The sequence below is a fragment of the Coregonus lavaretus genome (genome assembly GCF_964263955.1).
Source record: "Coregonus lavaretus genome assembly, chromosome: 4".
Taxonomy (NCBI): Eukaryota; Metazoa; Chordata; class Actinopteri; order Salmoniformes; family Salmonidae; genus Coregonus; species Coregonus lavaretus.
The window spans coordinates 7778778-7802509 of NC_139991.1; the positions used below are offsets into that span (position 1 = coordinate 7778778).

At 44.6% G+C, this 23732-nt stretch overlaps 1 protein-coding gene across 2 annotated transcripts; it reads right to left on the reverse strand.

Moving 5' to 3' along the window:
- Positions 1-241: 241 nt before the first annotated feature.
- On the reverse strand, positions 242-23250 carry LOC311128273 (myocardial zonula adherens protein-like). 2 transcript variants are annotated; one of them, XM_084160331.1, is made up of 14 exons: positions 22845-23236; positions 21865-21945; positions 15604-15693; positions 11920-12087; positions 11622-11714; positions 11375-11488; positions 10664-10816; positions 3452-3577; positions 2816-2944; positions 2582-2676; positions 2385-2490; positions 2172-2255; positions 1780-1841; positions 242-1681 (listed from the first exon to the last, which is right to left on the reverse strand). In XM_084160331.1, exons 1-14 carry the CDS (start codon positions 22908-22910, stop codon positions 1240-1242), a joined length of 1809 nt encoding a protein of 602 aa, XP_084016457.1. In that variant the 5' UTR covers positions 22911-23236; the 3' UTR covers positions 242-1239. The 2 variants fall into 2 exon arrangements, with proteins under 2 accessions (XP_084016457.1, XP_084016456.1); XM_084160330.1 differs by having other exon boundaries at positions 746-1681; positions 1780-1886; positions 22845-23250.
- Positions 23251-23732: the final 482 nt, after the last annotated feature.

The following is a 23732-nucleotide window of genomic DNA, read 5'->3' on the forward strand; positions in this document are numbered from 1 at the left end:
GTGCTTTCTTGAGCAGGGGAACCTTGCGGGCGCTGCAGGATTTCAGTCCTTCACGGCGTAGTGTGTTACCAATTGTTTTCTTGGTGACTATGGTCCCAGCTGCCTTGAGATCATTGACAAGATCCTCCCGTGTAGTTCTGGGCTGATTCCTCACCGTTCTCATGATCATTGCAACTCCACGAGGTGAGATCTTGCGTGGAGCCCCAGGCCGAGGGAGATTGACAGTTATTTAGTGTTTCTTCCATTTGAGAATAATCGCACCAACTGATGTCACCTTCTCACCAAGCTGCTTGGCGATGGTCTTGTAGCCCATTCCAGTCTTGTGTAGGTCTACAATCTTGTCCCTGACATCCTTGGAGAGCTCTTTGGTCTTGGCCATGGTGGAGAGTTTGGAATCTGATTGATTGATCGCTTCTGTGGACAGGTGTCTTTTATACAGGTAACAAACTGAGATTAGGAGGACTCCCTTTAAGAGTGTGCTCCTAATCTCAGCTCGTTACCTGTATAAAAGACACCTGGGAGCCAGAAATCTATCTGATTGAGAGGGGGTCAAATACTTATTTCCCTCATTAAAATGCAAATCAATTTATAACATTTTTGACATGCGTTTTTCTGGATTTTTGTTGTTGTTATTCTGTCTCTCACTGTTCAAATAAACCTACCATTAAAATTATAAACTGACCATTTCTTTGTCAGTGGGCACACGTACAAAATCAGCAGGGGATCAAATACTTTTTTCCCTCACTGTATACACAGTTCTGGCAGTGTAGACAAATTACTTATACCAGTGGCTCAGGGATGGCAGTCACTAGAAATACAGTTCTTCAGTTTTGTCAGATATAGTTAAATAATATCCAATAGATAAAAAACAACCGATTATCACCACCGTTGTGGGAGTATCAGTGATTAAGCTGTTAATAAAGGCACAAAGTATACATATTTAGCATATTTTGTACATAATTTGACTAATAATTAAATAATATTGCATCTCATTTATACAGAGCAAACTAAAAATGTCAGAAAAAGATAGAGTATAAATATAAACCTTGATACAGGATAGTGAATTCAGAATTCCATAAACCATACAAGAACATTCACTGTAAACAAAACCAAATATAATTCTTCAAAAGGATACTTTCAAATATTATTTACAGAACAGTAGACTATTTACACAATATGCAACATAGTCCCTTATACAGCATACGGAATAGCCTTCATAAAAAGTATTTCTTCACGTGATTACTCAATGTTAATCTTTGCTGTTATCTCCATAAGTTTCATGAAAGGTGTGTAGATTTTGGATGGGCTTGATCTTGCTCGAGAACAGGATGGGGCTGAAATGTCCCCCTCTGGACTTGAGGCTGTATCTGTGGTTTGAACTGAGGCAGACTCTTCTGTACTGGACTGATCAGGGCTTAGAGGGCCAGACGTAGACAGTGTTGGACTGGTTAGCGTTCCAAAGGATCTTGAGGAGTTGGTTGATAGATACCTACTGTACTCAAGAGGAGTGTACCTCAGTAAACTAGACTCCAGTCTGCTGGGTGGCGGTGGACCTGATCTGAATGTCCTAGACTGTCCTAGGTATTCTGTAGAAGAGGGATGAATTGGGGTTTGTCTGGGTTGGTATTGTGCTGGTGGAGGTTGGACATCAGTTTCAACCTCATACTTTTGTATTTCAGGTCTGTGAAAGTAAAATGAGAAAACAGAATGAGAAACTTAAAAGAGAAACCCAACTAGAGGAAATGATGCCACATGTACAGTAGAACCAGTGGTTCATACCTGGGCAGCAGATCACAGCCCACTCCTATCTCTCTGGTTTGCACAACTTCCCTTGGCGAACTCTGTACAGACATAAAATACTTCAGCTTGTCTTCTAACTCATTATTCTAGGAAGACGAAAAGAGGAAGGAACAAAGTCAGATCCATGCAAATGAGGTGGATGTGATGTAATCCAAGTGGACCAGACAGAGACAGATGATGTCACAAAAGGTGCAACACTGAATTTAGAGGTACAGTAATGTCAAAGCACAACCCACAGATTGACGATCCGAAAAGTAGAAGAACGCTGGACATGAATGCACCCATAAAGTTTACGTTTTCAAAACCACACCATACATTCATAATGATTCAGGAAGTGGACAGTACAAAGTGTGGTGGCAGTCCACACTTACCTCACACTCCACAATAGCAATTCTGTCCAGAAGCTCTGAGATGAACATGTCCTTCTGTGCCACTTTAGCTCGTAGTGATTCAACCTTTACATTTTCAAGACGAAAAAAAGAAACAAACTTTGCATATCAGTATAACATTCATATGTCAGTGTACTCATGTTTCCATTGACAGAGAGAGAGAGAGAGAGAGAGAGACATTTCTTAGTCATTCACCTCCTCTATCATGCTTTTGACCTTCCTCTGCTGACAGAACACCATGTCATTCAGGTGTTTGATTCTCTCACGGAGCTCCCCTGCCTCCTCTACCAACTTTTGAGAACTGTAATGATGAATTATAGTGTTATCACTTCAGTATATCATTTCAATGGGGTGGAACATATCAAATGTTATTTTTGTTTTGGCATTTGTACCTCTTTGCTACAGTTGCATCTGTTTTGTATGTCACCTCCATCAAGTGTAGACGCTGTTCACATTCCTGCAGTTTCTTCTGAAGATGGCCCTTTTCCTGCAAAAAATACATATTATTATAGTATTCCTGCCCAAAGGACTTGACATATTACACCTAAATGCTATAGATATAAAGATAATGTTGCATGCATTATTGTATTATTGCATAATACTGCATGCATTATTCTGGGTCTTACCTGTCCCATACAGTCCAGCAGGCGCTCCACCTCACTGATCCTCTGGTCCCTTTCAGCGATCTTGGCCTCTGCAATCTTAGCATTCTTCTCTGCCTCCTCTAATCGCCTAATATACTTGTCAATTTGGGCCTAGTTGAAAAACATTAATGGTAAACAAAGTATATTAAAAGCTTTAAGGCAGAGAACATGCAATTTCATCTGGGCTCATTATCATATCAACACTTGGAAGTTAGGCTCCTCTACATTTGACACTACCATAGTGGGTTACTTGTACCACTAGAGGGAGACTCATACCACTTGTATGACCAGAGTGAAACTGGAACCTTTTATTCTGTTTACATCACAGGAGGTTGGTGGCACCTTAATTGGGGAGAACGAGCTCATTGTAATGGCTGGAGCGGAATCAGTGGAATGGTATCAAACACATGGTTTCCCTTCCATTTGCTGAATTCCAGACATTATTATGAGCTGTTCTCCGCTCAGCAGCCTCCTGTGGTTTACATATAAACATTTCATTAATATGTAAGATGGTGAAAACATCACTGGCCTTGGTTTTCACATGATTAATCGATCACCGCCCTTTCTCTTCAGGCATGGGCTTGGGCGAAGTGATATCAGAAGGAGACTCAGCAGTACCTGTAGCTTCTCTATCTCCTCTCTGTGTTTCCTCTGCTCTTCCTGAAGTCTCTCCTCATACTGTCTCTGTAGCCTCGCTGTCACCTCCTGCACTTCATGGCTGTTGGCCTCCTGAGACGACTCCACCTAGACAACACAAACACACATCTATCAGTCAATTTCATACAACAACGTGACGATTCAAAGACTTGCTAAAGATAACTAATGTAGAAATGTCTATTGATTCTATATTTTTCTACAGTGAGTCCGGCATGAATGTTAAGACTTAAAATCTGGAGGACTGGTTCTTTGAGCTTGAACTGTCTGTCAATGACCTGTCATTCATCATCACATAGAATTGAAGTTGAGTGTTCAGCGGTCAGAGCGGACAATGCAGGTCAGAGAAGGCCAATCAGTCAAAGGATCAGGGGAGTCACATCGAACGTTGAATGAAATAACCAGAGCGTGAAGTGTGTGAAATCAAGCAGAGAATTCTGAGACTGAAGTAGAGAGGAATATGAATTGAAGGGAGTAAGCCACAGAGAGATCTCAATCATATAATGCAGGGATGGGCAACTTTGATGGGGGTGTGGCCACAAAAAATCTGAACTCATCATAAGGGGCCGCAGTTACTCGTTGGTCTGCGTACCCACTTGTGTACACCCCCTCCCACCACATTGCAAGCAAAACATTTTAGCAGCCCCCCCCCCCTCTTGACAGTGGAGAAACATTTTTACGTTTTAGAGTTAATTTCATGCAATTCTACACATTTTGCAATGGGGCGTAGAGAAAATGTTGCAGTTTTAAAAGCAAGTTTGCTACATTTTGCCATGGGGCGGAGAGAAGATTTAGCAATTTTACAACTAATTTCATGATATTATACACATTTTTCCATAGGGTGAAGAGAAATGTTTTCATATGGTTTAATATGATAATTGAGTGAGACTGACTAACAAAATCAATGGGGGCCCCCCGGTCAGTAATCCGAACATGATTACTAAATGTAGATAGCTGGCCACTAGACTAACTTTCCAATCAAAAATTTTTTTGCTGACATGGGCTAATTGAGTGACTATCAGTGACTAACATTTAAAAAAAAAATATGATGCACAACCACATTTTGAAATTGCACCTTGTGTATTCTACTATTCTAACTTGCAACAGTAAATTGCGACCCTGATTGAGTTCCTGAAAAAAAAATCTCAAAAAATCGAGGGCCTTCAAAAGGGGGGGGGGGGGCAATTGATCGAGGGCCTTCAAAAGCGGGAGGGCTGCCAGTTGCCCATCCCTGATATAATGATAAACTCAGACACATCCAATGAGGTTAATCTCAAAGTTGCCTAGAAAAGTTTAACATTTACATTACAAGATATACAGTAGATCTTGAACAAGAAAGTCTCTCCAACGTACCGTACCCTATGACCCCTCCAACATACTGTACAATAACTAAGTATGCTTAGCTTTGGATCTGAGACACAGATTGAGAGATCTTGATAGTGAGGTTCCTAAAACCAACAAGTAGGTGCTGAAACAGTCATGTTGCTAATGGCAGAGGCCATCAGAGAATGAGTCCGACTAGAGAATGCTGAGAGACGCCAGCTGTAGAGGGCTACATGTAGCAACGCGCATGCCCCACCCACCTGAGGATTTGTCTTTTTCAGCCATCAATTTCCTGTGTTTGAGTGATGCAAAATCCACTTGTCACTTAAATCTCGCTGGATTGATTGCTTTCATTTTACTGCTGCGACACTTTCATACTCTTGCTTGTGCCTGTCGTTTCCCCCGTTAACGTTAGGACCGCGGAAATGTTTGTAATGACCTGTCAAACACCCCCGGTAATGGCTGAAATAGGCTCAGTGCATTGTCTTTCCGTTGCATCTAAGAGCCAATGTAAGCTTGTTCCGAAAATGTGGTCGGAAGCGCGGTATGGATGGTGTGACGCAATTGTGAAGCCTCCGAAAGCACGAAGGCAAGCAGAGCCCAAATTGAGCTCAGTACGGTATCGCCATACGCGTCTCAAATTTTGGTACAATGCGGAGGGCTCCTTATAGACCCTTTTCCAGTACACGACACACGGACGTCTCACGACTCTTGGCGGCGATAAGAAAGCCATCATCATCTGCGCCCATTCAACATAGCCTAGATTTAGGTGTTTATTACTTCTAAACAAAATAACTTTTGGGGGTTCTCATACAATTACAATGATGTTTTAATTCTTGCTTGAACAGTCACTATGATTATATTTGGTTTTGATCTGTGCAAAATAACTTTTGGATTCAGCAGTTGTTAGCTAGAATGCTAACGCTCGTTGATATAGGCTGTAGCAAAAGCTAGTCAAAGAGCAATTTTACTGGTTGAAGTGTTTTTAAGGATAATGCAGTTGATTTGCGATGATGACACAAACATTATATTAAGCAGGACATTTATACAATACTTAAAATCCAATTATAATCCAGAAGAAGTGTGAAATGCACTCATTAGCAACATATACATGGGATGTAGCTCAGTTGGAAGAGCAAACGCCAGGGTTGTGGGTTCGATTCCCATGGGGGGCCAGTATGAAAAATAAAACAATGTATGCACTCACTAACTGTAAGTCGCTTTGGATAAGAGCGTCTGCTAAATGACTTAAATGTAAATGTAAAAAATAAATAGTATTTTTCTGTTGGCATTCTATAAGAACGCCCTCTTGCGGCAATGTTTGTAAACACAGTATATAGCTCCACATTGACATGATTGGTTGACGGTAGGCGAGGGCGGGAGGTCCTGTATAAACACAAACTCACTTCCTTTACAACAGCTCTGCGCTGCTCAGCTCTGCGCAAAAAGTATGAATGCCCTGACTGCTGCGGAGGCCGTATCACCCTAAATGCTGCATGGTCAATGCAGACGGCAGAATGACCATGCAACGCCTTTCAAACTTTGTTGTGGATTTAACGCATCGTCTAGACTTTACATCAAAAGAAAAATAAAGATAACTTTATTTTGATGGGTGTTCATTTTTTGTGGAATTGAAAAAAGTAATCGTTTAATACAGGTAGATGCGCAGAAATGAAAGCAACTTTCGAAAATGAACACTCGGATTATAGTGATATTTCGGATATCGCAAACAATGTAAAGTATGTATAGATAGGTGTAATCTAGAGGAACGCGAGTTGATTTTTTATTCGAGGCTATGATACTTGTTGAATTATGCAACAGAATGTGACAACAATAGTCATTAATTAGGCAGTCTAGACAGCGCAGGTAACTGCAGGGAGGCCTAGACATACAGTCATGGTCAAAAGTTTTGAGAATGACACAAATACTAATTTTCACAAAGTCTGCTGCCTCAGTTTTGAGTCCCTCTTTGCCTTGAAAATGAACTTAATCCCCCCAAAACATTTCCACTGCATTCAGCCCTGCCACAAAAGGACCAGCTGACATCATGTCAGTAATTCTCTCCTTAACACAGGTGAGAGTGTTGACGAGGACAAGGCTGGAGATCACTCTGTCATGCTGATTGAGTTAAAATAACAGACTGGAAGCTTTAAAAGGAGGGTGGTGCTTGAAATCATTGTTCTTCCTCTGTTAACCATGGTTACCTGCAAGGAAACACGTGCCGTCATCATTGCTTTGCACAAAAAGGGCTTCACAGGCAAGGATATTGCTGCTAGTAAGATTGCACCTAAATCAACCATTTATCGGATCATCAAGAACTTCAAGGAGAGAGGTTCAATTGTTGTGAAGAAGGCGTCAGGGCGCCCAAGAAAGTCCAGCAAGCGCCAGGACCGTCTCCTAAAGTTGATTCAGCTGCGGGATCGGGGCACCACCAGTGCAGAGCTTGCTCAGGAATGGCAGCAGGCAGGTGTGAGTGCATCTGCACGCACAGTGAGGCGAAGACTTTTGGAGGATGGCCTGGTGTCAAGAAGGGCAGCAAAGAAGCCACTTCTCTCCAGTAAAAACATCAGGGACAGACTGATATTCTGCAAAAGGTACAGGGATTGGACTGCTGAGGACTGGAGTAAAGTCATTTTCTCTGATGAATCCCCTTTCTGATTGTTTGGGGCATCCGGAAAACACCTTGTCCGGAGAAGACAAGGTGAGCACTACCATCAGTCCTGTGTCATGCCAACAGTAAAGCATCCTGAGACCATTCATGTGTGGGGTTGCTTCTCAGCCAAGGGAGTGGGCTCACTCACAATTTTGCCTAAGAACACAGCCATGAATAAAGAATGGTACCAACACATCTTCAGAGAGCAACTTCTCCCAACCATCCAATAACAGTTTGGTGACGACCAATGCCTTTTCCAGCATGATGGAGCACCTTGCCATAAGGCAAAAGTGATAACTAAGTGGCACGGGGAACAAAACATCGACATTTTGGGTCCATGGCCAGTAAACTCCCCAGACCTTAATCCCATTGAGAACTTGTGGTCGATCCTCAAGAGGCGGGTGGACAGACAAAAACCCACAAATTCTGACAAACTCCAAGCATTGATTATGCAAGAATGGGCTGCCATCAGTCAGGATGTGGCCCAGAAGTTAATTGACAGCATGCCAGGGCGGATTGCAGAGGTCTTGAAAAAGAAGGGTCAACACTGCAAATATTGACTCTTTGCATAAACTTAATGTAATTGTCAGTTAAAGCCTTTGACACTTATGGAATGCTTGTAATTATACTTCAGTATACCATAGTAACATCTGACAAAAATATCTCATAACACTGAAGCAGCGAACTTTGTGAAGACCAACACTTGTGTCATTCTCAACTTTTGACCACGACTGTATACCATGGCTATAATTTAACACATTTGCCGCTATAAATGTGATCATTTGCAGGTAGAAAGGTGTTCAACATCCACAGTATCTAGCACGTTTACTAGATAGCTACAGTAGTTGCCTTGGTAATCAAACAAACCGACTTGCTAGTTTAGCCACAGATAGAACAATGAGATAAGTTATAACAAATATTTGGTTTAGCTAACAAAACATCAGTGCAAGCTTGCTATTATGAAAATCGAATTCAACAATGCCAATAATGTTTTAAATTCGACTTTTGCTTTCAAAACCAGCTCAAACATAGAACATGTAAGAATGAACTATAGCCAATTCTACCACGCTGATATACCATGCGTTATAGGGAAATAATGCACGCTTTAGAATGCCCTTCAAGCCAATCAGAAACAAATATTCAACAATGCCATGATATAAGTAAATTTTTTCATATATGCAAATACACCCAGTGTATTTACACAAATGAGTCACAATACCTGATACCATTAGAAAATGTATATATACAGTGGGGGGAAAAAGTATTTAGTCAGCCACCAATTGTGCAAGTTCTCCCACTTAAAAAGATGAGAGAGGCCTGTAATTTTCATCGTAGGTACACGTCAACTATGACAGACAAAATGAGAAAAGAAAATCCAGAAAATCACATTGTAGGATTTGTAATGAATTTATTTGCAAATGATGGTGGAAAATAAGTATTTGGTCAATAACAAAAGTTTCTCAATACTTTGTTACATACCCTTTGTTGGCAATGACACAGGTCAAACGTTTTCTGTAAGTCTTCACACGGTTTTCACACACTGTTGCTGGTATTTTGGCCCATTCCTCCATGCAGTTCTCCTCTAGAGCAGTGATGTTTTGGGGCTGTCGCTGGGCAACACGGACTTTCAACTCCCTCCAAAGATTTTCTATGGGGTTGAGATCTGGAGACTGGCTAGGCCACTCCAGGACCTTGAAATGCTTCTTACGAAGCCACTCCTTCGTTGCCCGGGCGGTGTGTTTGGAATCATTGTCATGCTGAAAGACCCAGCCACGTTTCATCTTCAATGCCCTTGCTGATGGAAGGAGGTTTTCACTCAAAATCTCACGATACATGGCCCCATTCATTCTTTCCTTTACACGGATCAGTCGTCCTGGTCCCTTTGCAGAAAAACAGCCCCAAAGCATGATGTTTCCACCCCCATGCTTCACAGTAGGTATGGTGTTCTTTGGATGCAACTCAGCATTCTTTGTCCTCCAAACACGACGAGTTCAGTTTTTACCAAAAAGTTATATTTTGGTTTCATCTGACCATATGACATTCTCCCAATCCTCTTCTGGATCATCCAAATGCACTCTAGCAAACTTCAGACGGGCCTGGACATGTACTGGCTTAAGCAGGGGGACACGTCTGGCACTGCAGGATTTGAGTCCCTGGCGGCGTAGTGTGTTACTGATGGTAGGCTTTGTTACTTTGGTCCCAGCTCTCTGCAGGTCATTCACTAGGTCCCCCCGTGTGGTTCTGGGATTTTTTCTCACCGTTCTTGTGATCATTTTGACCCCACGGGGTGAGATCTTGCGTGGAGCCCCAGATCGAGGGAGATTATCAGTGGTCTTGTATGTCTTCCATTTCCTAATAATTGCTCCCACAGTTGATTTCTTCAAACCAAGCTGCTTACCTATTGCAGATTCAGTCTTCCCAGCCTGGTGCAGGTCTACAATTTTGTTTCTGGTGTCCTTTGACAGCTCTTTGGTCTTGGCCATAGTGGAGTTTGGAGTGTGACTGTTTGAGGTTGTGGACAGGTGTCTTTTATACTGATAACAAGTTCAAACAGGTGCCATTAATACAGGTAACGAGTGGAGGACAGAGGAGCCTCTTAAAGAAGAAGTTACAGGTCTGTAAGAGCCAGAAATCTAGCTTGTTTGTAGGTGACCAAATACTTATTTTCCACCATAATTTGCAAATAAATTCATTAAAAATCCTACAATGTGATTTTCTGGATTTCTTTTTCTCAATTTGTCTGTCATAGTTGACGTGTACCTATGATGAAAATTACAGGCCTCTCTCATCTTTTTAAGTGGGAGAACTTGCACAATTGGTGTCTGACTAAATACTTTTTTCCCCCACTGTAACTGCATTCTAAGAAAACAAAAGAGAAATTTGACAAATGTAATACCTGAACCCACCAAAATCCCTGAACTCATTATTTGTCCATCCATCTGATTGATTAAAAAAATTCAAGTTTGAAGTATCTTCATCCATTGTACAACTTTTGCATTCATTGGAATTGTTTTTATAACCTTTTAACAATTGTGATGACAGTTGCTACTTCATGGCACTCATTCAGGGTGAGGATGATGTATCCCATGATCACTAATGACCAGAGTAAACTGTGCCCCATAAACAAAAAGCAAACGCTTACCAGGCCTGTGCCATCCACTGTGTGGTGCTGGTGTACTGTGTTTACAGTAGTACTCTACCTGTAGTTTGAGTGTGCAGTTCTCAGCCTGGGCAAGTTCCAGCTGCCTCTCCCTCTCCTTCAGCCTCTCCTCGGCCTGCTGAAAGGAGCTTCTCAGACTCTTCATCTCATCCCGGGAGTCCACGCGATTGTGACAGCTCTCTAGTAGAGATTTCTGCAAAGGAAACTAGTACTTGAATTCCTCAAACCAACCCTGGACATTATTGCATGCAGCAAAGATTGACTCATACACTGAAACTAAGATTAACAGCTTAGAGCTACTTTATAAAACAAACATATATAATAAACCAGACAGGATATCCTTCACTCTGCACACATCAGTAGAAGAAGGAAGTATAGTGCTGCACATCTCTGTTTGAGAAGATTAAGACATTCCGTGGAGGGTTATGAGACATCCCACTGAGCAAAAACTGGTTCAACCAATGTTGTTTCCATGTAATTTTAACCCAAAAATTCTATGTGATGACATTGAATCAACGTGGAAAACTGATTGGATTTGCAAAAAGCCATGAAAGTAAGGGAATTTCGTATTTTTTTCACCCATCTTTTAACCTAAATCCAATGACAGGGTGACATTTTTGGTTGATTTCACATTTAATTCACATTAGTTGACAACTCAACCAAATGTAAATCAAAACTGACGTCTGTGCCCAGTGGGATGGCCTTGACGAGACAGTGACAGGCCTGTTTGACAGTGTCGTTGATCCTGTACCTGCAGGTCGATGTTGGTAGATATGAGGGAACTGTTCATCTGGTCGAAGCTGTCCATGGCTGCAGTCCGAACCCTCACCTCTTTCTCCAGAGTCTTCCTCTGGGAATTGGCAATCTGAAGAGACACACATGGCACACCAAATTATCAGATTTTGTATCCATTTTGTGTTTACAAGAAATTGAAAGAGAAAGGATTTCCAGCTGTTAGCTGTCTTATTAGTCATGTGTGCTTTGGTGTATTGTCTTACTCTGATGTCTTGGGATAGTTTTTGCATTGACTGTTGCATTCCTCCAAACTGGCCGTACATCCGCTCTCTGACATTCTCCAGGGAATCTCTTACCTGTGCAGCACAGAGATGACACACGTTTGAGGTAATCCATCTTAATTGCTTAACAAATCCATAATGTTGTCCATGTTATGGAATCCTGATGTTAGCTCTTGGATACCCTGCAGGCCTGCCAGGTGTACTGTACTGTAGGCCACTGCTCTGTTTACACTCCTTAACTTGGATCAGCCTCATCGTTATCTTCACCATCTCCACTCACCTCCCTGATGTACCTCATCTCATCGCTCAGGTGATTGACAGACCACTCGCACGCCATCACTTCCTGCTGTCTGTCCGAGTCTGTCCTCTGCAACACACCGTACACCTTGGGCCTGTCCTGTCGCTGCAGCGACGTCTCTAGCTCCCCATTGGCCTTGGCTCTGAGGTGCTGAGGGAGACAGGATCAACCCGGTCAGGTTTCTATCTAGGCACACTTTCTACCAGCCTGTAGATGTGTGTGTGTTCACCCCTATGTGTGTGTTTGTGCGTTTGCATATGTGCGCATGCTCAGGTATTTCGAGAATTGCTGCTGAGCACTTGAATCTGGAGGTTGGGAAGCAGGGATGGAAACAGGGTGCAGTGAGGGTGTTATGTTTCTGCAACCCAGTACATGAGCTCCTGCTGTCTCCCTGCTATTGTTTCTCTCCAACAGGGCTCTCAAGGAGCACAGGTCCACACTGACACAGGTCCTTTGTTGCTCAGCAGTATCAGGAAGTGGCTCTAGCACCTTTATGTTATCTTACAGTATCATACAGTATGAGAGGAATCCACTGAGTGACACAGATACAGTATCTTATCAAAGTCTCACAATAAATCCTCTCTTATCATTGAATGCAAATATTTGTCATCTTACTGTGTGAAGAAGTAATATGTTTCCATTGTTATGATCAGACAGCCACACTTGAGTAGAGTCTGTTATCTACCCTACATTTTTCAACAATAGAGGAGCCAAAACAATGGCCTGCACTACTATGCCACAGACTCCAGTATAAACCATGGAAGGTGAATCTGTTTGCCTTTGACAATAAATCCGGGACACTCAAATTAGTATGATATGTTACGTTTGGTATGGTTACATAAGACAGATGGTTACTTAAGGCAAAAGCAAAAGTGTTGTGGGTGGGCGTATAACGCAAACGTTGAGCAATCAAAAGGTTGCGAGTTCGAATCTCATTGCGGACAACTTTAGCATTTTAGCAACTTTTCAACTACTTACTACTTTATAGCTACTTTGCAACTACTTAGCATGTTAGCTAACCCTTCCCCTAGCCCTTTTAACTAACCCTTCCACCAACCATAACCTTAACCCTTTCAGCTAACCCTTCCCATAACCTTAACCCTTAAACCTAACTCCTAAATTGAACCCTAACCCTAACCCCAGCCTAGCTAACACTAGCTAGTTAGGTAACGTTAGCCACCTAGCTAGAATTCGTAACATATCATACATTTAAACAGGTCAACATTCACAAAGCCGCGGGGCCAGACGGATTACCAGGACGTGTGCTCAAAGCATGCGCGGACCAACTGGCAAGTGTCTTCACTGACATTTTCAACCTCTCCCTGACCGAGTCTGTAATACCTACATGTTTCAAGCAGACCACCATAGTCCCTGTGCCCAATGAAGCGAAGGTAACCTGCCTAAATGATTACCGCCCCGTAGCACTCACGTCGGTAGCCATGACGTGCTTTGAAAGGCTGGTCATGGCTCACATCAACAGCATCATCCCGGATACCCTAGACCCACTCCAATTCGCATACTGCCCCAACAGATCCACAGATGACGCAATCTCAACCGCACTGCACACTGCCCTTTCCCACCTGGACAAAATGAACACCTATGTGAGAATGCTGTTCATTGACTACAGCTCAGCGTTCAACACCATAGTGCCCACAAAGCTCAACACTAAGCTAAGGACCCTGGGACTAAACACCTCCCTCTGCAACTGGATCCTGGTCTTCCTGACGGGCCGCCCCCAGGTGGTAAGGGTAGGCAACAACACGTCTGCCACGCTGATCCTCAACACTGGGGCCCCTCAGGGCTGCGTGCTCAGTCCCCTCCTGTACTCCCTGTTCACCTACGACTGCGTGGCCAAACACGACTCCAACACCATCATTAAGTTTGCTGACGACACAGCAGTGGTAGGCCTGATCACCGACAATGATGAGACAGCCTATAGGGAGGAGGTCAGAGTCCTGGCAGAGTGGTACCAGGACAACAACCTCTCCCTCAATGTGAGCAAGACAAAGGAGCTGATCGTGGACTACAGGAAAAGGCGGGCCGAACAGGCCCCCATTAACATCGATGGGGCTGTAGTGGAGCGGGTCGAGAGTTTCAAGTTCCTTGGTGTTCACATCACCAACAAACTATCATGGTCCAAACACACCAAGACAGTCATGAAGAGGGCACGACAACACCTTTACCCCCGCAGGAGACTGAAAAGATTTGGCATGGGTCCCCAGATCCTCAAAAAGTTTTACAGCTGCACCATCGAGAGCATCTTGACTGGTTGCATCACCATCTGGTATGGCAACTGCTCGGCATCTGACCATAAGGCGCTACAGAGGGTAGCGCGTATGGCCCAGTACATCACTGGAGCCAAGCTTCCTACAATCCAGGACCTATATACTAGGCGGTGTCAGAGGAAAGCCCAAAAAATTGTCAAAGACTACAGTCACCCAAGTCATAGACTGTTCTCTCTGCTACCGCACGGCAAATGGTACCGGAGCGCCAAGTCTAGGACCAAAAGGCTCCTTAACAGCTTCTACCCCCAAGCCATATGACTGCTGAACAATTAATCAAATGGCCACCCGGACTATTTACATTTGTTTTTACACTGCTGCTACCCGCTGTCCATTATCTATGTATAGTCACTTTAACCCTACCTACATGTACAAATTACCTCAACTAACCTGTACCCCCGCACATTGACTCGGTACCGGTACCCCCTGTATATATCCTCGTTATTATTATTTTATTGTGTTACTTTTTATTATTTTTTACTTTAGTTCCTGTGGTAAATATTTTCTTAACTCTTTCTTGAACTGCATTGTTGGTTAAGGGCTTGTAAGTAAGCATTTCACGTTAAGGTCTGCACCTGTTGTATTCGGCGCATGTGACAAATAAAGTTTGATTTGATTTTGATTTGATTTAACAAATTCGTAACATATTGTAGCTTTAGAAAATTCGTAACATATTGTACATTTAGCAAATTCGTAACATATAATACGAATTGTAATTCGTAACATATCATATGAAATGGGTGATGGATATCCCCAAATTAATACATACCATACGAAACATAACATATTTACATTTACATTTTAGTCATTTAGCAGACGCTCTTATCCAGAGCGACTTACAGTTAGTGAGTGCATACATTATTTTTTTCATACCGGTCCCCCATGGGAATCGAACCCACAACCCTGGCATTGCAAACGCCATCCCTGCCGGCCAAACCCTCCCCTACCTTGGACGACGCTGGGCCAATTGTGCGCCGCCCCATGTCTCCCGGTCGCGGCCGACATCATACTAAATGGAGTGTCCCGGATTTGCGTACAGAATAATACCAAATGCTCTGAGACCAGGTTGTGCACACAGGTCCATGTGACCTCTGTTCAACCAGAGGCAGAGGGTTGTACCCAATACTCCACATTGACAACATATGTTTAACATACACAGAAATCAATACTTGGAATTATCTGAGGATAGGTTATATCAAGGATAGAACAAAATGTTCTAAATGTATACAGTGCATAGCTTGCATATTTGTGTTTCACATGCCGATAGCAGGGTTGACCACTAATTCAGGAAGTTACTTCCCTGTCTCATCATAACATTCTGTAACTTTCCCTTTCAAAAGCCTCTAAGGTGATAGCTTTTTATGTTGTGGTTGTGGTCGTTTACCTGTACAGGTGACTCACTGCCAGCTGGCCTCTCTCTCTGGATGAGTCTGTTCTTCTTCTTCCATGTTCCGTTGACAACCTTCTCCTCTTGCTGAGAAGACAAACAGAAACGAATTAACTGTGTGCTCACAATGTCTGGAGATATTTCACAAACAGTAACCTGATTATTACTGAATGCTTGGAATTCATGTTTTTTTTGTTTTTTTTTAGCCACATATTTAGTTTGCAAATGATATGCTTCAATGTACACAATGCATTCCCCTCTTTCAGATAATGATATGGGCTAAGTGTAGAGTTTAAATGCATGGATCATGTACCTGTTCTTATCAAACTGTTGATGACAGACTACCATCTTTGTTGAACATAGTGTACTGTAGTTTTGATCACTGGGAATAGTCATTATTGTCATTTCTAGACCACATCTTAGTCATAACCCATATTTAAAAACAATGTTTAAGAATGGTTTGGACTACCACAATGCTTTGTGGGGAAAGAGCTAGGAGAAGCCTAGTTTCTGGACACTCCTTAAGCACTTAATGACAGACTTCAACAACACTGGATGGTAATTGATATATATTTCGGACAACAACTAAAAAACGATTGTTTCTAAGAAGAGAAAAGAGGAGCTTCCCTACTAAATAAATTTTAGCTCAGAGGAACTTCAGCCAAGACCTCTACTCTGCAGCCCATCCAGCCAGAGAGAGAAGGAGTCCTTCGCGTCCAGCAGAGATAAGAGATGGGGAACAATGACGCCACTGTTGTTTCATGGCCTCCTGAGCTGGACGTTGCTTCACATTTCCACACCAGATAATCCACAGAGAGAGAGAGCAGGCTGACGAGAAATTATGAGGGGCTCCAAATAGGCAATGTGAATTCCAACAGATGGGAGAGAAGAATGGCCGTCATTATGTTTTATGGCCAGTACTGTACACACCCTCTGAAAGAACTCAATATGTCAGCCACTATTACATATTAAATATTACAATATCTGTGTTTCAGCATGTTTGCAGAGGGAGCATTTATTCCAGTTTTGTCCTGGATTCTTTGAAGCTGAAGCTGCAACAGAAACAGATTTTTTGTTCTTCTATCCAGTCAGATAAGGGGCTGTGCAAACAGTTTTAATGTCCTGCCAAAGGAACTTGACCCTCACTGAACTGACAGTGTTATGTATTCATGGAAAACCAGATGAGAGAGGCCTAGTCTGAAGAACTCAATCACAAAGCAATGGGCAATATTTGCTTCTACACTCTTAGAAAAAAGGGTTCCAAAAGGGTTCTTCGGCTGTCCCCATAGGAGAACCCTTCTTGGTTCCAGGTAGAACTCTTTTGGGTTCCATGTAGAACCCTCTGTGGAAAGGGTTTTACATGGAATCCAAAGGGGTTTTACCTGGAACCAAAAATAGTTCTTCAAAGGGTTCTCCTATGGTAACATTTTACATTTTAGTCATTTAGCAGACTCTCTTATCCAGAGCGACTTACAGTTAGTGAGTGCATACATTTTCATACTGGCCCCCCCGTGGGAAACGAACCCACAACCCTGGCGTTGCATGTGCCATGCTCTACCAACTGAGCTACAGGGGACATGCCTATGGTGACAGCCGAAGAACCGTTTTAGGTTCTAGATAGCACCTTTTGTTCTAAGAGTGTACTATTCACTACTTGAATTGACAATGTTACCTAAGCTTGGCTGTGTATCAAAATTGCTTGCATAATGAAAGACCCCACTGTGCTATATACCTCTGTAATACTGCTTTGTGCCCTGAGCTTAATTTCCTTTCCTTAGGACACGTATGTGGAAGTTACTATACAGTACATGTCCTGTAGAAGTTCAAAGATTTGTTCATGTAACCCATTTGATTGAATTGCCTTAAATTTGAAAACACCATCCTTTGACTCGAGCCCATTGTGGCAGTGGGGGGCTTATACTGCAGGCATGTAAACGTCCAGTCTAGCACCAGGCAGTTCACATGGAGCAGCTGCATTACACCACATCCAGGTCAGAGTCACTGATAGGCCTGTCTCCCACGGAGTGTCGGGTTACAGGACATGCCCTTTTTCATTTCATGGTAGATCACCACTTTCGTCATTGTCCTTTTCTGAAGCATAATATCTCAGTCTTAAATGTAAGACGTTTCCTCCCTCCTTCGATTAACTGTCTTGTCATGCCTGTTTTCTTTCTGTGTCCTCTCCATCTCTTTGTGGCACACAGTGTTTTTGTATCCTGCTACCCAGGTTTCACTTCCAAATGACTACCAAACCAAGAATGTGTGCACAATATGGGAGCGTTACCTATAGTTACCTATATTTTAAATTCCTCTGAAGATAACATCTACAGACAGCGAGTTCAACCGTGATGTCACAATAGTCACTCTCCATGTTTGATGCTGACCTTTAGTATCGGATGTAGGTCATAGTGACATCATCTGCTTACTGTTTTATTTATTCAAAGTGATCCACTGTACTGATGAATACTGAACTGGCATTACTGACTGAAACCCTGACAACAAGGGTAGAGTTATGTCAATTTCAGCTGCCTTCAACATGCCTGCTAAATCAATAGATAAAGGGAAGCTAGAGGGGATGGGGTATGAGGGGGGGCACTTTGAACATCCTCCTCTCCTCCTCTCCCACTGTGCGTCCTTACATACTAATCCTCTGTTCATGGCCTATCTGTAAAGGCCTCTGAAGTTAATGGGCTGGGATAATTATTAATGTCATGTGCAATATGTCCTGGACACTCCAGAGCACTGCTCTCGTTAGCGCTGGGTGGCTCGTTAAGTGGGCCTAGCTTCAGCACAGACTGATGCCACATTGCAGACTGGAGCGCACAGCTGGCTGTGGCAGAGTGGCACGGCCCCCATACGACTGGCACAGATGTGTTGTGTCATCAGCAGGGCCTTGAATATTTCCAGACCACATAACCAGACCAGGAAAAACTCTGGGCTCTAATTAACTAGGGCCCAGAGTTGTTCTCCTCTGTGCTGCTCTCTGTTCAACCCTGACCTAGCTGTCGACTTTCATCAGTAGCAATGCTGGAAACATGCACAGCCTCCTGAAGGCAAACACCATCAGACCACACCATTAGTCACACTGCTATCAGCTGAACTGTGATGGTAAAGGGGTGGGGTAGGTTAGAGAAACATTGTACAAAATACAACATGGACCTATCTGTCACGATCGTCGGGAACAGAGGACCAATGCGCAGCGTTGAATGCAAACATATTTATTAAATCTGAAGGATAACACGAACAAAAACCACAAAACGATAACGTGACGTCCTTAGCTCAAACAAAACCTACTAGTAACACGGAACAAGATCCCACAAACACTGAGGGAAAACAGACTGTTTAAATATGGTTCCCAATCAGAGACAACCAGCAACAGCTGACACTCATTGCCTCTGATTGGGAACCACTCTGGCCAACATAGAAATACAAGACCTAGAATGGAAAACAAAGAGCACAAAACATAGACTCTACACACCCTGGCTCAACATAAAAGAGTCCCTAGAGCCAGGGCGTGACAGTACCCCCCCCCAAAGGCGCGGACTCCGACCGCGCCAACAGAACACCACAGGGGAGGGACCGGGTGGGCACTTCGCCTTGGCGGCGGATCCGGCTCTGGGCATGATCCCCACTCCCTCTCTAACCCCCCACAGTACCCCTGGTCCGGTCTGGCCCTGCTGGCCGGAGCTGGACTGAACACTGGTGGAGCGGATTGCTCTAGCTCCGACGTGGAGCAGCTGACCGGTACCGGACCAGGCACCGGTGGAACAGGCACGGGCCGTGTCGGACTGGCGACGCACACCACTGGCTTGGTGTGGGGAGCAGGAACAGGCCGAGCCGGGCTGACGAAGCGCACCACTGACTTGGTGCGGAGAGCAGGAATGTACCGGGCCGGGCTGGCGACGCGCACCACTGACTTGGTGCGGGGAGCAGGAACAGACCGGGCCGGACTGGCGACGCGCACAATCGGCTTGGTGCGGGGAGCAGGAACAGGCCGGACCGGGCTGGCGACGCGCACCATAGGCTCGGTGCGGGGAGCAGGAACAGGCCGGGCCGGGCTGGCGACGCGCACCATAGGCTTGGTGCGGGGAGCAGGAACAGACCGGGCCGGACTGGCGACGCGCACCATCGGCTTGGTGCGGGGAGCAGGAACAGGCCGGACCGGGCTGGCGACGCGCACCATAGGCTCGGTGCGGGGAGCAGGAACAGGCCGGGCCGGGCTGGCGACGCGCACCATAGGCTTGGTGCGGGGAGCAGGAACAGGCCGGACCGGGCTGGCGACGCGCACCATAGGCTTGGTGCGGGGAGCAGGAACAGGCCGGGCCGGGCTGGCGACGCGCACCATAGGCTTGGTGCGGGGAGCAGGAACAGGCCGGGCTGGCGACGCGCACCATAGGCTCGGTGCGGGGAGCAGGAACAGGCCGGGCCGGGCTGACGACACGCACCACAGGCTCGATGCGAGGAACAGGAACAGGCCGGACCGTACTGGGGACACACACCACTGGCCCTATGCAGGGATCAGGAATGGGCCGGACCGGACTGGTAACACACCCCAGTACCTCTCGCCGTGCCTCCACACTTTCCCTCTCCTCTGTGACCAGTGGCCCCTTTAACCTGGCGGCCTCCTCTGCAAACCCGCTGGACCGCTCCATCGCGGCCTCCTGCTGCCCCGTCGTCCACGGCGTGAGCCCCCCCCTAAAAAATGTCTGGGGGTCTCTCCTCCCCGTGGGCCAGGCCTCTATAGTTCTCGCCCAACTCTCGCTCTTCTGCTTCCAACTCCAGCCTCTCTCCTCCTCACATGGCTTGACCCAGTCGAGACTCTTCCTCCACTGCTCCCAAGTCCACCCTCTCTGCTCTTCACTAGGCTTGACCCAGTCGAGGTTACCACGGAGATCCGCTAGCGATTCCCCTGGCGATGGCTCCTGGACACGCTGCTTGGTCCAGTTTTGGTGGGATCTTCTGTCACGATCGTCAGGAACAGAGGACCGATGCGCAGCGTTGAATGCAAACATATTTATTAAATCTGAAGGATAACACGAACAAAAACCACAAAACGATAACGTGACGTCCTTAGCTCAAACAAAACCTACTAGTAACACGGAACAAGATCCCACAAACACTGAGGGAAAACAGACTGTTTAAATATGGTTCCCAATCAGAGACAACCAGCAACAGCTGACACTCGTTGCCTCTGATTGGGAACCACTCTGGCCAACATAGAAATACAAGACCTAGAATGGAAAACAAAGAGCACAAAACATAGACTCTACACACCCTGGCTCAACATAAAAGAGTCCCTAGAGCCAGGGCGTGACACTATCTCTCTGCTTTCTGTCACCATCTCGGTCTCTATGGAGGAGCGACCAAAACCATACTTCCCCCAACCTCAACGTGATTCCAAGCAGCAAACAGAGTGCTGTCAAACACTTCCATTACAAACTAGCTGATGACACTTTGCCAGACCACAGCTTCCTAACACAAACAGAGCAAAACGGTGAACCACCTCTGGCAAACAACATTCCTGCCTTTATTAAGATGTAGGATACCCATGTGTACCAAGTAGGTACCTTGTAATTAAAAAGAGTTTAGTGATTGTTTAGTGATTGTTTATCGGTTAAATATTTGTATAAGACGACCAATAAAATGATACAGTAAGATGTCATCATGTGTCGTGTACATTATATATGATATTTGGCATCTGAAAACAGACAACAGCATGCGACTCTGTGTAATCCTGTTGTCAGCTAGGCTTGTGCTGAAGAGAGTTGTACTGTTGATGAAAAGGGACAGGCACCTTCTAACTTCGTGCACAGTACTGTGAAAATCAGACACAGCTGTGTATGTGTGTGTGCAGTGTACACACCCCTGTATGGATACAATTAATTGCATAACCAACAGCCCAGATAACATAGCAGCAGTAAATCTCTGTGGTTCCACCTTTCTCTGTCTCTGTATTGTGTAGACAGTCCATGGAATGTTTCTAAAACTGGATCAAAGCTGGTTCCTACTTCATAAACATTCACACCTGACTTACATTGGTTACAGTGTTGAGTGTTTGAGTGTATTTGAGGGATAGAGAGGGCTGTGAATAAGAAAGGGAAAGATGCAGAGCACACCGACTACAGGTTGAGGAAGCGAGGATTAAGGGAGGTGAGAGAGGGAAAAGATAAGATCCAGGTCCCATAGGGTGGTGAAGATGAAGACGTGTGAGGTTGACTGGGTGTGTGAGGGTGACTGGTTGTGCTTTTTGAGACTCACTGTGTCTGAGGTTGTTTTTTTGGTCTCATTCTGTCCATTGTCTCCTGTATGAAGAGTTAGCCTGAGTCGCCGGATCTTCCTCTGGGGGAATCAAAAACAAACAGAAACACACACAGACAGAAAAAGAAAATGTCAATGTCACTCAGTTCAAGCTCATGCACCAGTAATCAATGTCATAGTTGGATGAAAACTAAAATGTGTTGTTTTCCCCAGTGTCACTCTTTATTACATAAGAATGGATTGGTTCATATATAATGTGATCTAGCATTTGAGACACAACATTTGTGTGGCAGTAAGCCTGATTGTTGGGTTACAATAAGCAGTGGAATGTTTCTGATGGGGAACAAATACAACAGGCCACCATCCGTATTTATAATTATAGACTGTGACACATTCCTTTAGAACTAAGGTGCCCTAGGAGCTGATTAACGTACTGTAAGTCAATGGGAACAATGTTTAGGCAGGTTCACTTTCTTAAAATGGTTATCTTGGTTGAGAGTGAAACATGACGCTGTAATCATCATAAGGATTAATCCAACTCCATGTTGGCTTTTATGTTGTGAGAATTAGCTGTGAGAATGGCTTTTAATGGCAGTTTCATGCCGCGGTCTGCTAGGCGCTCTGGGCTGATCAAATAAACATGACAGCCCTGCCTCCCAGATACTCGGCTCTTATTACAAGCTCAAACAGATAAACATATGCCTGAGCCACATGCAAAATTCCAACATACAGGCAACACTCAAAAAGTGAGAATGATTAGTTGCGATGTAGACATGCTACGAAAACTAGCCTTGCGCAGACAGACGAGACGTGAGGAAAAAAGATTGAGAGAGAGAAAGGTGAATGGGGAGTGGGGGGAGCGGAGACAAAAGCGAACAAAAACCAGATAGTCTACAAGCACACTGACTTACACAAACCAACACGCCATGTGACAGGCGAACGAGAGATGTGTTGTTGAGTGGCCCCCTGGGGCTCCTTACCTCACTGGGCTGCTCTGAACTGTCCTCGGTGGTGGTGACCGATCCTGGTGAGCCGTAGCGTAGCATGTCTCCCCTGGCCTCTGTCCACTCCCCTGCTCTCTCTTTTCCTCTCTCCCTCTCACTCTCTTTCCGGACTACTGTACAAACTCACACAGCCCCCAGCTCCAGCCACTGCGAGAGAGACTAGAGAGTGAATGAGCGAGAGAGGGGAGGGGAAAGAAAGTTCCACTCTGACAAGTTTCTCTCTTCGGTGTTATGTAGAATTCCTTTTCCAGTTGATAAACAAGGCCTGGTTTTCCTGTTAAGTGCCAGTCGACAAGTCAGTCAGTCAGTCAGTCAGAGACTGTACTACAGCCCAGCTCCACACAGTCCCTACTGCTCTACTACTGTATAGAACTATGACACTGTCCCAGCCCAGACTTTAGACAACACCTGACTCCACCTGGCTGACTGCCCCTCCCTCTCTCTCTCTCTCTCTCTCTCTCTCTCTCTCTCTCTCTCTCTCTCTCTCTCTCTCTCTCTCTCTCTCTCTCTCTCTCTCTCTCTCTCTCTCTCTCTCTCTCTCTCTCTCTCTCTCTCTCTCTCTCTCTCTCAATTCAATTCAATTTCAATTTAAGGGCTTTATTGGCATGGGAAACGTGTGTTAACATTGCCAAAGCAAGTGAAGTAGATAGTAAACAAAAGTGAAATAAACAATAAATATTAACAGTAAACATTACACTCAGAAGTTTCAAAAGAATAAAGACATTTCAAATCTCTCTCTCTCTCTCTCTCTCTCTCGTCAGACCACATTTCCCCACTCTCTTGCTCTGCACCTCCCACCTGGGTTGGGCTGTCACAGGGTGGGCCCTCACAATCATGGACAGGTGGAGCTCTCCTTAACCAGGG

Bases quoted from the DNA above. Each gene is read 5' to 3' on its own strand.
- LOC311128273 (XM_084160330.1), bottom strand. From the start codon at position 22,910: ATGCTACGCTACGGCTCACCAGGATCGGTCACCACCACCGAGGACAGT. The intron at 12,088-15,603 runs GTAAACGACCAC...TGTCTCCCTCAG, and splicing joins GCAGTGAGTCACCTGTACAG to CACCTCAGAGCCAAGGCCAA. The intron at 2,945-3,451 runs GTACTGCTGAGT...TTTTTCAACTAG, and splicing joins AGGAGATAGAGAAGCTACAG to GCCCAAATTGACAAGTATAT.